The sequence below is a fragment of the Phymastichus coffea genome, unplaced genomic scaffold (assembly GCF_024137745.1).
Source record: "Phymastichus coffea isolate CEN01 unplaced genomic scaffold, Cenicafe_Pcof_1.1 PCOF00001, whole genome shotgun sequence".
Taxonomy (NCBI): Eukaryota; Metazoa; Arthropoda; class Insecta; order Hymenoptera; family Eulophidae; genus Phymastichus; species Phymastichus coffea.
The window spans coordinates 10,483,938-10,498,481 of record NW_026706812.1 but is presented as its reverse complement, the minus strand read 5'-3'; the positions used below and the strand labels follow the sequence as shown (position 1 = coordinate 10,498,481).

At 41.3% G+C, this 14,544-nt stretch overlaps 1 protein-coding gene across 2 annotated transcripts in view; it reads left to right on the top strand.

Annotated features, from left to right (window-relative positions):
• Nucleotides 1-9,933: 9,933 nt before the first annotated feature.
• LOC131662821 (histone-arginine methyltransferase CARMER) overlaps nt 9,934-14,544 on the top strand; it is a 446,976-nt gene continuing 442,365 nt past the window's right edge. For both annotated transcript variants that reach the window (XM_058932892.1, XM_058932812.1), the window contains exon 1: nt 9,934-10,241. In XM_058932892.1, coding sequence (XP_058788875.1) covers nt 10,118-10,241 — 124 coding nt within the window. In that variant the 5' untranslated portion in view covers nt 9,934-10,117. The remainder of the gene's footprint in view (nt 10,242-14,544) is intronic.

The following is a 14,544-nucleotide window of genomic DNA, read 5'->3' as shown; positions in this document are numbered from 1 at the left end:
TTATTTTTATAGCTATTGTTATATTATCTCTAATCCAGGTATTTATACTAAACCAGAGCAGTACAATGGTCATCCACTGGATAAAAAAATAGGCAATATTGTCATGCAATATTATTTGAATGATGACTTCAATTTTTCGAGACAAAATCCTAATAAAGCAGATGTTATAACAGTAAGAGAAAATGGCACGAAAGTTAAAAAAGTCAAGCGTTTTTTAACCCGAAGTTTAAAGGAAGTATATCACACTTTGAAAGAAGAGAATCCGGGTATAAAAATTAGCAAATCTAAGTTCTATTCCATGCGTCCAAAGCATGTTCTAATCGAACCAATGAATGACGTATGCTTATGTATTTATTGTGCCAACTTTGAGCTGTACTTAATTGCATTGAAAAACTTTATTGGTAAAAGTAGTGTTGACGTTTGCCGTTTACGTTCGACAGTTTTCTCTTCTGTAGTATGTCCAGCACCTCAAGAAACGTGTTACTATCAAGAATGCGAGTTGTGTCCAGGTTCTGCGGGTGTCACATTTGACGTTTTGCATATAGATGAAACAGAGAACGATAATAATATAACGTTTGCGCTGTGGAATAAAGGAAACTTAGAAACTAGAACAGTATCCGTCGCTACGTTCAAAGAAGAATTTACTAATCATGTAATTACAGTAACATCACATTTACGAATCAAAGAAGTACAGCGGTTAGCAATTAAAAATTAAAAAGAAAGAGTAAAATTATATCCCCAACATTTGCTAATACATATAAATTTTGCTGAGAACTGGTCAGTGATTTCAAAAAATCCAGTTCAAGGCAATCACTAGGTAAATAAACAAGTCTCTCTCTTCACTGCTGTCTGCTATGTAGGCAATGTCACAAAAAGTTTTGTGGTAGTAAGCGATGACTTAAAGCACGATTATTCCCACGCTTTACTAGCGATGCAAAAAATTATCGAAATTATTAGCGAAATGGAGGAAATTAATGGTGGTTCAATCAACTCTATTAGTATATTATCTGATGGAGCTGCGAGTCATTTTAAAAACCGCTTTCAAATGCACGAATTTAAAAATTCAAAAATATTTAAGAAATGGTTATTTTCTGCGACTGGACATGGTAAAGGTGCTGTTGATGGTATAGGAGGTTTGGTGAAGCACTATGCCACAGTGCATAATTTACGTAGTTCTGAACTTGAAGCCATTCAAGATGCGAAGTGCTTCGTTGAACATGTTCAAAAGTACACTACGTCGATTAAATTGATTTATATGGAAGCATTTGAGGTTCAAAACTTTCGTAATCAGAAAATGGCAGAACGAATGGTGTCAAACAAATTCGAAGGCATTCAACGATGTCATATGTGGAAGTCAGTGATATCTGAAGGTAAATCGACATCGTTCATAGTGTTACGTCTCGTGCATCAACTACGAATAGCTAATGAATGAGACGTTCCAATATGTTGACTAGTGGTCGGATATGTCTCACTTATAATAATAATATGTGGAAATGTATGTCTGATGTTTGTACTACCTTTAATTGTTGATAAAATGTAGCAGGCTCTAACTGCTTGTTGATTGTATGAGTGTAGCAGGCTCTAACTGCTTGTTGAATTGAATAAATGTAGCAGGCTCTAACTGCTTGTTGAATTGAATAGGATAGGTTTGAATAATACTTGCACGATATTACTTGTAACAGTCGTGAGTTTATTAAGAAAAATGATCACCAATTGTCGGACCGGTGTGTACGGAGTAAAGATAATTTCTTTCTCTGACTGCTCACCTTTCGGGTGGTTCGTCTTATATACATAAATTTGTGCTTAATAAATCGCTGATGTTTCTTGTGTAGTTGAGTAATTTTCTTTTTGAGTTCATTGTGTGTTGTGTAATGCTGAGTATGGTCTTTGTGTTTTGCTGCTGTATCGTTTTCTGGTGGACGTGTATATAGTTTTGATTTTACGAAATTCGGGATTGCACTTTTAAAGAATGTAAATGAGTAAAGATACGTCTTGAGACGTAACACCTCGGGGCATAAGATATTGCAATTAATATGTATTGATTGCAATGGTTGGTTTTCGGTAAAAAGATTATTTCGTTATGTGCATTTCCGAGTTTCGGAAGTGTTGGAATTTGATTGCGTCGGTGGAATCTTTTTTCTGCAAGGTGTACAAATTATTTGGTATATAAAGGCTGCGTCGCTTTGATAGTTTACAAAGTGTTCTCTGCGCTTGTGACCAGAATTCAACATGTATGGTTTCTCGAGAAAACGCCGTTCGATGGTTTGCGTAAGTATTTTACAATTTGATTTCTTATTCATTTTTATTATTATTATTATATTTCTTTGTTCTAGTTTGCGGATTGGCAGCATTCTCGTGCAGTAAAGAAGGCCAGACGGGAGGGCTTGCCTTTACCGGTCGCACCTAAGCCTGGGACCCGAAAATATGTGAGAGTAGATGTAAGTGTTTTACAATGTATGTTTGTATATTGGTATATTGATATGTCTGATTAATTTGTTTCCTATTTGCTTGTTAGTTTCAAAGATGGCAGTTGGTGCGTACTCTGAGGCATTGCGATCGAGTGACGCAGACGGCCTTCTTCTTGGGAGAGTATGGTCCAGACGAAATTAACACAAAACTAAGCCTCACAACAGGAGCAGCAATGCAAAACGCAGCAGCAAAGAATGCGCGGGGCGAGGAAGACGAAGAGTCGACTCGCCCAAACGCGCAAACATCAGAGCCCACTGACGTCGAAAAGCGCCTACAGCAAACGCCATCCGAGTTGCCGAGCCTATTCGGCAAATATAAAGAGGGAATAGATTATTTGGAACAAGCGCTAACGCGAGCGATGGAAAATACATCGTCAGTAGCAGCAATGTGCCAATCAATATGCGCTACCCAAGCAATAGAAGTGGACAAATTAAATAGAGCTTTACATCGAATAGGTATACTAGAAAATGACCTCGATGGTATGGTGGAAACAAGCAAGGAAAATAGTCGAAGCCCACAACCTCCGGCGAAATCGGTAAATTTCGCGGACACCTTCACGCTCCACTACGATCCCGCTCTGCCGGGCAGCACTCCCCTCCGGGCGAACCCGACACTGGGCGCTCGGTGGCCCAACGAGCGCCCCCCGGTTCAACCCTCAGGAGGGAGTGGACAGCAGAGGACTAACGACTCCTCAGCTGATCGCGCCGCCGGACAAACAAACAATTTCCCGCACAACGCGACGGCCAGTTTTGCGTTCCCAAAAGACGTCGGCAGGATAGTCCGAGGCTGGCGGAATAAATTCTCGGGGGAGGATCAGAAGAGCATCGACGTATTTTTGGAGAAACTCGAGGCACAAAGGATATCAGCGGGGCTGACCGAAGACAAAACCCTAAATGGGCTAGCGGATTTATTCACGGGAGCAGCGCAAACGTGGTACCTAAATAATAATAGAGACTGGACTTCGTACGGAGATTTTATTCGCGATGCACAAGAGTGGTTCGGCACGAGTATACAGCAGCAACAACGCTTGAAAAGAGAAGCGCAAGCGAGGTATCAAGGACCCGACGAGCCCGCGCGAATTTACCTGACGAAAATCCAAGCGATGATGAATAAAGTCCACCCCCCAATGCCTCAGGAAGAAGTAATGGAGTTGGCCTATTCGAACTTGCTGCCGGAAATCCCATAACACATTCGGAGGAAGGAATGCTCAAACATACGAGAGTTATGCAGACGAGCAACTGAAGTCCAGAACGATCTCCATTACGCTCAGCAGAAGCGACAAATGATCGATCCAAAGACGGCACTTTTTCCCAAATGGATGTATCAGTCCCCTACGACTGCCACCTCCACCCAATCCCAGCCAAAAAGGACGAAAATTTCCGGCATGGGGGCGGAAAAGGGCGAGGTAAAAGAGGAGGCGAACCAAGCGCACCTCTCAGCAACGGTCGACAACAGTGGCACCGCGGCCCCTATGAGTCAAATGGAGGAGCTACTCACGCGCCTATTGAGGGAAGAGTTGGCGAAGGCCCTCCCGCCCAATGAGGGTAGTCAGGGTCGCACCAGCCCTACAGGACAAGGAGCGAAGTTTAACTCCGAGCCCAGGAGGCCAGTGGATTATTCGAAGCCGCTCCAGTGCGGCAAATGTGGCAAATTAGGTTATAGCGCGAGGTATTGTCCCGACTGCAATAAGCCCGCCGGGACGGGAAACGAGAGGGGCAGCGGCTAGGAGGAGCCCGGGCCGCTCCCAACGTTAAAGGGCTCCCCCAGGCAAGACGGTTGCGTGAGGAGTTATGCCGCGCGCGGCCCATGGTCTCGCCCGGCGGTAGCGAAGCAGCGCTGAGGGATGGAGTGACAGATCAACTCCATGGCCTCGCGACAAAGGCTGACCGCGAGGAAGGAGCGTCACCAGAGGGAACCCGCCCGGAAAGTGAGGCAGTGCCTCGCTTGCAAGAAGAGGAGAGTGATATGGAACCATTCGTCACAAAGCTCGAGAATGTCCCAGAGAAGGAAGCATGAACCAGAGATGAGCAGGACCAGACGGCTTCGACACAAAGCCGAAGTGACTCGGGACGTCGTGTTGAGTCGAAGAGCAACGCGGAGACATTCACAAGCACAGACACCGTGAATAAACGCGTGCCAAAGGACGCAAACGGCAAGTCACCGGCAGTAGGAGCTACAAGAGGGAATCGCTCAAGTAGTGAGGAATGCGACGACTACGAACCTGAAGACGAGACGAGATGGTTGTTACCCGTCCAAATTGGTAGTTTTCGAGTTCGGGCATTGTACGACTCGGGAGCATCATGTACGACGATGGGTTTGTTAGGCCAACAGATAGCGGCCGAGATGAAAATCACTCTCGACGTAAGGAAAGCGGGCCCGTGCCGGCTTCCCGATGGTAGCTCTATCACTATCATAGGACACGTTATGTTGCCCTTTACGGTAGGCGGCGTAACGCGGATAGTGAGAGTAGCAATTATTCCTCATCTGGAAAGTGAGTGCTACGCCGGTATGAATTTCATGAAGGCATTCAAAGCAATCCCCGATCCAACGGACAACACGCTACTTTTGAAAGACGAGCGAGTGAGTGTGCCGATGGAGCTCGCGAGTTTGCATCGCAGATGTGTCCGAATCGCAGCGCAAGGAGATAAAAGAGCTTGCAGGGCGGTTGTTGCCCGAGCCCGAGAGAACACTGGGCTGCGCGATCGGTGTGAAGCACGAAATCAGCGTGGGCGACGCCCGCCCGATTAAGAAGAGGTACTATCCCGTCTCACCGCGAGTAGAACAAGAAGTGCATCGCCAAGTGAAGCAAATGTTGGCTGCCGGCGTGATAGAACCGTCGAACAGCGGGTGGTCAAGCCCCATTGCGATGGTACGCAACGTATCGTTTTTGCATAGATTTTCGGGAAGTGAACAGAGTGACCGAACCTGACGCTTATCCAATCCCGTACATGCAGGATATTTTGCGGCGTCTGAGAAATGCAAAATATATATCGACGCTCGATCTCAGCTCGGCATACCATCAGATCAGCCTGAAGAAAGAGTCTCGCCCGATCACCGCATTCACGGTACCGGGCATGGGTCACTTTCAATTTCGACGCATGCCCTTCGGGCTATCGTACGCGGAGGCGACCTTTCAGAGAGCAATCGACTCGGTGATCGGACATGAAATGGATCCGTTTGCTTTCGCTTACCTAGATGACATTATAATAGTATTGGCTACGTTCGAAGATCATAAAGAACATCTGAGGCGAGTACTGTTGAAATTGAAAAGCGCAGGTCTCACGGTAAACCAGGACAAGAGCGTTTTCAGCAAATCAGAAGTGAGATACTTGGGAGTGCTGGTCAACCGAGAAGGAATCTGGCCGGACCCCGAAAAAGTCAAACCCATCGTCGAGTATCCGATACCCCGATCAATCCGCAAATTGCACAGTTTTATGGGAATGGCATCCTGGTACAGGAGGTTTATCGATGACTTCGCGACTATTGTTGAACCGTTGATAAAGCTCACGAGAAAAAAGGAACCTTACGTATGGGGCAAAGAACAACAGACGGCTTTTATGAAAATTAAAAGCCGCATGATTTCGGGCCCTATCCTCCAGCCTCCCGATCCTGATAGCGATTTTGTCCTGCAAACTGATGCGAGCGACTCCGGATTGGGAGCGGTCTTGACGTAGACCGTGGAAGGGGAGGAGAGAGTGATTGAATTTGCCAGTCGGGCACTCTCCAAAGCGGAAAGGAATTTTTCAGTGTCGGAGCGGGAGTGCCTTGCGGTAGTTTGGGCCACCGAAAAGTTCAGAGCATACTTGGAAGGTTACCATTTCAAGGTGATCACCGACCATAGTTGCCTGCGGTGGCTACAAAGCATGAAAAACCCGACAAATCGGTTGGCTAGATGGGCGCTAAAGCTGCAGGGCTATTCCTTCGGAGTAGAGCATCGTAAGGGGGCACTCCATGCAGTACCCGACGCTATATCTAGGATGTTTGAAGAAGAGGAGTCCGGGGCGGCAGTAAGCGCCCTCACTTGGGCAAATAAAACCACGGACAAATGGTTTATGGATCGTAAGAAGCAGATCATTGAGATCCCGGAGTCGTGGCCTACGTGGAAGATTGCCGGGGAAAATTTGTACTTTTATTCCGCCGACCGGGACTCGTCCGACGACATGAGCGAGGACGAAAATTGGAAGCTGGTCGTGCCCAGCGAATACCGAAAAAAGGTATTGGAGGAGTGCCACGACGTCCCCACTGCCGGCCACTTAGGGCGAGAGAAAACACTCGCCCGCGTTCGGCGCTTCTATTTTTGGCCCTCACTACTCAAAGACGTCCAAAATTACGTACGAGTCTGTCAGATTTGCCAGCAATGCAAGGTGGAACAGCGTCTCCCTTACGGATGTATGGGACGTCGCTCGATAAGCCGACCTTGGCAAGTCGTGGCGGGTGATATATTCGGACCGCTGCCCAGGACGGCACGCGGATATTCATATATGCTTGTCTTCGTGGATCTTTTCACACGCTGGGTAGAGTGTGTACCGATCCCAAAAGCTAACGCTAGGACGATAGCGAAGGAGTTCCATGAGAAGATATTGACGCGTTTCGGCACGCCGGAGACGTTCCTGTCGGACAACGGAACGGAATTCAAAAACCGATACTTCGACGAATATTTGTCGGAGCAAGGTATCCTTCATGAGTTGACGCCCATTTACTGTCCGAGGGCGAACCCTACGGAGCGCTATAATCGCACTCTCAAGACGATGATTAAGTCGTATCTCGAAGGACGGCACAATGAGTGGGACGTAAGACTCAGTGACTTGGTATTCGTGTTAAACACAGCGAAACATAGCACGACGAAAATGAGTCCAGCGATGTTGAATTACGGGCGGCAGCCGATCCCGCCCCATACGTTGCGCCGTACTCAAGACTCTCTCGTTAGCGGAAAGGAGGACGAGAGAGAACGGCAGAACTGGGCAGACCACCTGGGAAGTCTGCCCGCGCTATATCGGGAAGCAACGAATAGATCAGGAATAGAGCAAGGGCGCCAGGCGAGCTTTTTCGATCGGAAGCGTCGCCCCACTCCCTTCAAAGTTGGAGATTAGGACTGGCGAGTGAACCGCATCTGACCCGTCAGGGCCACGGAGTACCGACGCCCGACCGCCCCTTCGATGAAGAAGACTGGCCCACCTCGTCACTATCATGGAGCGAGGCGACGTCGCCAGAGGAGCGGTGGTAAGTGATAGAGAGGGACCTCTGGGAATTGGAAAACGCCTGGAAGTTCATTAGCCGCTTACACACGCGGGTAATGGCGAAGTTCCAGGCGTACAACGACCTACCGGGAACCCACCCTTACGTCACGCCCTGGGTAGACCGGGTGCAGAGATGGCAGGCCTACCGCCACGCCATCGTGAGCATACGGCGAGCCCAGAAGTTCCTAGGGCAGACACCTCTGAGGCTGCCCGAACGCTCGACCTCAGCCACTCGGACGTCAGGGCGAAGACAAAGTCCTTCGCCCTGTAAGATAAGCGGTGATGCGTCTCCGTCGGGCTTCGGCTCGGTGAACATCACGATCAACCTGGGTGGCGGACGATCTGGGGAACGGGCGAGGGAAAAATCACGCCCTCGCCCCAATCAAGCCCCCCAGATGCAAGGTCGGGCACACCTGCGGCAGCCCAATCCCAACATCGTCGACCCCGCGGGAGTACGCGAAGGAAAATCGCGGAAGGACGACCAGGGCTGCTACATTTGTGGGCATCCTGGGGTAGCTAAGTCCAGCCGGTGTCCGCGGATAGAGGAGCACGGAGCTATCCGACGAGACAGAAGGAAAAGGAGAAGAACCGGACCCGAAGAACAGGAGAACATGTTGTACGACGGCGGATAGAAAGAAATAAATAAAACCAAGCGAGAAAGAGAAAAGTTCGAAGTCTGTTTCCCCTGGTCATCCAATCCCGCCGAAAATCCCTACCCGTCCATCTCTCATTCATCACATCACCAAAGCGCTTGAACGCAGATCGTCGACGATGTCGGCCCTACATCGGTCGACTAGGGGGAGGCTGTAACGAGTGTCACTCGTTAAAGGTGAAACCTAAGCGCCTCTATCGCGTGGGGCGACGTAGAAGCCGTGATAACAAACCAGAGAAGGAGAAGCGCCCGCGAGACGAACGAGCGAAAAAGTGGGAGAAAGGAGAGAGATTAGGGCGCCGACCAGCGCGTGTTAGGCGCGCGTAGCACGGGACAGTAGGAATAAGGGGAAGGGGAAAAAGAGCAATTAGGCCGCCGGCCGGCGTGCGCGACAAAGGAGTGAGGAATGCGTACGATGAGTCAAGTCCGGACCTGCGGGCAAGAAAAACCAGAGCGACGAGTGAGTGCACTGGGAATTGAAGGAACGCCTCGACCGACATTGCGTGAAGTCTCGGTGGTTCTAAGGTCGCTAAGAATCACGCCCCAGGGGAAGGTCATTCGCTGCCCATTACTGCCAGTCACCCAGAGCGATCTGAGGCGACAGTTGAGGATCGCGGGCAACTGCGACCCCGGGCAGGGAAAACTTTGACTCAAAGGCGTGCGGCGCGGAAGGGCCGGAAACCGACGCAAGTCGCGAATACCGTCGAGGAAACTTTCGGCAGCAGCAACTCGACCCCGCAGCGTAAGTTCCCGACACTAAATGTAAGTGCGCGCGGCCAAAAAGCGAAACTAGATAGTACGCGTCTTTCTCTCTCTCATCGCGAGCGCGATATACCCCGCGAAATCTCTCGGCCACGGCGTTACCTTTGTATGACCTAACGCGGCAAAGGAGAATAAATTTGTAAATCTTGCGACAACTGGCTGAGACTTTTTCTTTCGAACTCCCTTTGATTTTCCTCTCCTATCGCCCATAACAGAACCTGCCCGACCTTGAGTCACTGGGCAACCCGAAATTGCCGCACGTGTCCTCCACGTGTGGGCTTTCTCGGGCTTTAGGGCGAGAGGTCAGAAGATCGAGCTGATCCGAACGAGCTAATCGAGGTGGCGGTCAGCCTCGCAACAGAAGGAATATCCTTTCTCTAACGGGTAAGATTTCTATCCGTGCCCCGAAAGAAATACCCTGTTACATATGAAAGGATGTTTTCATATATTTTTAACATGTAATATTTTGTTATAGTTATTATTAGCTTGATTCAGAAAAGCTGTGCCAATTATAGTTGAGTATATAAAATCAAACGAAATTGATTATAAATTGCTATAATATTACTAAAAATATTTTAAAAGAATATTGATTTTGTTAGTAATATCATCCAAAAAATACCACGAAAAGAAAAATATTGTTTTAAAAATAAGCATAATCGGAGCAATCGTTTGAATAATTTCATATCTTTTTATATAAACTAAACTAAGACATTGTTACCCGTATTATGGATGAAAGCTATACAGGTTACCCGGCTTAACCGGCTTGTTATTGTTTTTATAGTATTTAGACTAAATAGTAGGCTAGATGAAATGATAGGTTCTTGATAAAGATATACATTTAACACAAAAGAGATATTGTAATTGATTATTAGTACAATTTTGAGTGTTATTTAATTATTTATATACATTTTCCAATTAAAATCCTTTAAAAATCAAATTTAGACGGTGAAATAGTTGAGCGATTTGAGATTATTTTTTTTGATAATTTATAGTAAAGATGACTAATATTTTTAAAAGTGTTACAGTTTTTAAAGTTCTTGACAGTACATTGATATTATTATTTAAAGGAACTTTAAAAATTAAGTATAGTGAGCAGGAGCTAATTATGCATTTTGATGAAGGTATGCTGTAGATTTTGTTCTGTTTCCCAAAAAATAATTACCACTAATACTTATGTATTATCAATGTTACACTGTGTAAAAACTTGCAGTGGTAACCTTGTTAGCTACGTATCATTTAATTAATATTTGACTATTTAGTTTTTATTATAAAACAAAATTATTACTATGCAAAAATAATCACTTATCACAAAAACAACATGTTATTAATGTTAGCTAATAAAAAGTTAATGATATAATCTTAACCATAGCACATTTTTAACTATATTTCTACTTACTGGAAATAAATTAACATAATATAACATTGTTATTTTCTGCTTTTCAAAGTAATAGACTTTAAATATGTAGTTCTGTAGAGATATAAATTTTAAGTTTTAAATTTCTGCTCAATGTAATCCTTCCTTATGCATAAAAGTATTTATACAAATCAATAAAAGGATTTATTTATAATTTTGATGTGGAATGATGCTATTTAAATGAAAATATATAGTTTTTATTTTAATAGTAAAAATAGAACTATTTCTAGATTTACACAAGGATTTTATTCAAAAATAAAAACATTTTCAGTATATACAATTTTATTTTATGCTCTATTTACTCTTAAGATCTTAAACTAAAGATTTAATGGTCTATATCTAACCAGTGAATAGTTATATATTATAAATATATTTATAACATATAAAAAGTTGCAGACGTAATCTGTTTATCTCTAGACATGGTCGGAATTAAATTAAGTAAAACAGAAAACTTAAAAATAAAATTAAATAAAATAATAAACTTATAAACTAAATGAATTTTAATACTATTTACTTTTAATTTTCATGCCTATTCGATTGTAATAAATATATAAAAGAAGCAAATAAACTGATTAACCAGATTAATATTAAAATTAATTACATGTCATAACAAAAAGGTGACAGAAGGCGATAATTGAAATTTAGCAGTTATGAAAAATTCTAAAAAGTAAAAATATGGAAGGCTAAGTTGTAATCAAAGAATGTTGATCCTTTTTAATGATATAAGTAACACATTTCAGTAAAAACAAAGTCTTATTCCATGTATTATACTTTCAAATAGTTGCATGATATTTGATAATTTGAAAAATACAGTATGTGGTTTTTAAAAATCATTAACATATCTATCAAACTATTAATTTATATAAAGAAATAACTTTTTTGGGACTATGAGAATTCATTTTGAAAATATATTTCACTATGAAATTTCAATTTTTTTTTGAATACATACAGATACATAAGTTTGTTATTGACATATCCATGTACACCCATTAAATGTATAGAAACAAAATTAAATTAAATGGTATAATTTTTATAATCCTTTTGACTAATTACATAAAAGTAATACCAATTTTAATATGGACACATAGACCCATACATACATGCATGGATACATACATATACACATAATTTTGTAATTGCTGTATTTATTTAGGACCAATCTAATATTTGTATATATATACAGTTATACCAATAATAATACTAATAGTAATATATACTTCTCATATATTAAAAAACGGCATATATTTCTAAACAACTTATTAATGATTTTGATGAATGACTTTGATTTGTATGTTCAATGATAATAATAATAATCTATTGTGATGTAGAAATATTAATATCAGAATATTATTGTATTAAAAAAAGAAACAATAAATTGTGAATGAATCATAAGGAATTTATTTAATGAATTTTCCATAATTTTCTGCTACAGACACCTTTAAGACAAGGTATAATTGGTATGTAAGAGTAGGTTACAGATGACTAGATACTCTTTTGAAACCAATATCTTAGCTGCAATCAATGAGCGTAGAGAAACTGTAATAACTACAAAGCACCAGTTTTGGATAATGAATAATGCCTATGTAAAGCACTGTTTTCGTTTGAAATTTTCAGAATTTTTTTCAAAATGACTTAATATTTAATCCAAAATCTAATTAATGACTATTATACATGCTTTGAAGTATGTATATGAATTTTTACAAAGTATTCTAAAATAAAACAGCACTTGTAGACAGTTATGAGTATCAGAAATTGAGACATCTTGGTGGCCATCAACTCTTTATCATCATTATTGAGTGAAATACAAATTAGTATTTTTATAATACTTTGAATAAAAGCAAAGAACTATGTAGATGTATACTATAATACGAACTTTAATTACTAGTAAATTAAAAAAAGTTTTTCCTTTTAAAAAGAATTATGTAAAATTAGTTGTTAAACAAAAATCGTTGCTTTTTTTTCTTGAATTAGAATCCTGTTGTTAAATTGAAAAGAAAACAGTTTTTAATTTATTAACAAAATTCTATGTATTTTCCTAGGAAATTTTGTTAAACAACCTGTCTCGAAATTTGGGATTGATTAGATTATAATTGACTGAGTAATTGTAATGACTGTATCAGGAAAGCCATTTTGAAAAAAAATAGTTTTAAAAGTTTGCAGTTTAAACTTTAACTACAAACTGTAAAGCATTAATATCAGCAATGAGCAACATTCCGCTCAAAAAAGTAAGGGCCAATCAAATATCCATTATAATTTCACGCCATACCATAAGGCTCCAACGATGCTGATGGTCTACAACTTTGTGCCAGTGAGAATTTTCAAGTAAATAATAATGACAATTGTACTTTCAAATTTAGCTTTGTCATAAACAAGGATGTAATTGGTATCATTTTCTATCATCTGTAAAGCCCATCAGCAAAGTTAAATACTCGTTTACATATATTTCATTCTCAATTTCTGTATGAGAGTGATATGATAAGCATGGTAGTTAAGCCTATTTAGAATTCTCAGAAATGTTGCTTCTGGAATAATGAATTCCCTTTAAATTTGACGACTACTGACATGAGGATTAAAAGGAATAACTGCAAGAATAGTGATAACACGAGCATCATCTTCATTATACTCGCGTCGTCTGCATTGCCGAGCAAGTTATCCTTCACGAGCTCTGATAATTAAACTTTGTATTATTATACAAGTAGGATGTCTTCTATCTGGAAAACGTTCACCATCAAGTCTTGCTGCAGCATGATAATTATTACGACACTCCCCTAAAACTATTATTATATCAACAGCATAATAAACGTCTTATCCAGCCAGTAAATATTATATTAAAATAATTTATACGTATTTTAAAAATGAGTAGAAGCAGTATTACATAAATATGAAAAAATTAATATTTAAAATAAAACTTAACAGTAAGTAGGGGCAAAATTCAATATAAAGTTATCTATCGTTCTTCGGAATGATTGATGAAATAGAGCACTGTTAATGTTAAAAAAATTATCTTTGATTACAAAATAATTTTTTTAAAGAATATTTTTTTCGAAGACGCCTTGCTCTCCAACGCAGGCATCGCGAGTACAGTGAAGATGATGTTCATGTTGTTATTATTCTTGCAGTTATATATCTTAATCCTCATGTCAGCAGTCGGTAATACAAGTATTAATCGATACCAAGCACATTTTAGAATTCAGCCTTGTTATGACCTTCTGAAGGTCATGGAAAGTATTTTGAAATACTCGTAATGAAGTATAATCTCTTGCTCTTTTCGAGTTCAGTTTCAAAACCATTCTTCAAACATTTTTTGGTGTCCTTCACAAGGTTCAATCTAGGTCAAATGCTTAACAAATGGTCTGAACGCTAAATGTCATAGTTATTTTAAGCTGAACAAGCCTTGATAAACTCAACCAATTAAAGGATGTTTACCTTTGTAGATATAATTCAGTATGCCGCCTAGCTGCTGCAGGAAATGACCATTACATTGTTTAAAACCATTATCATATTAACTATTTGATCAGCTGGATAATTCACAGACACAATAAAATAGTCATCTGTACTTAAGAACAGACCAATCAACATGAATTTTTATATGCTAAAACTGAATCCGGGAATTATGCCATGACCCTTCATTTTTTATTAAAACCTAAAATTTCATTTTCCCACATACAAAAATTCATGATTTTATAGAAATAAGCGTTACGTAAAAAAATATAAATTAAAAGAAATTGTTATTTTTATGACAGATATTCTCAAACGAGTAACTTCCACGTCCGAAACTACTAACCCCTAATCCCGAACCACCTACTCGGTTATTTTTAGTTTATAAACAACAAAATTCTCACATGGTAAGCTCTCACACCTAAAGTCCACCACCCCCAGATACGAAGGTGGTCCGATAAGTACTTAGCCTCACCGCCTGATGGCGCTACTCTCGCAAAAGAAATATTCTATCACGTAGTACAACCTTCTCGATGGTTACTGTCAAGATTTCAGCCGGATCGGAGTTGTAG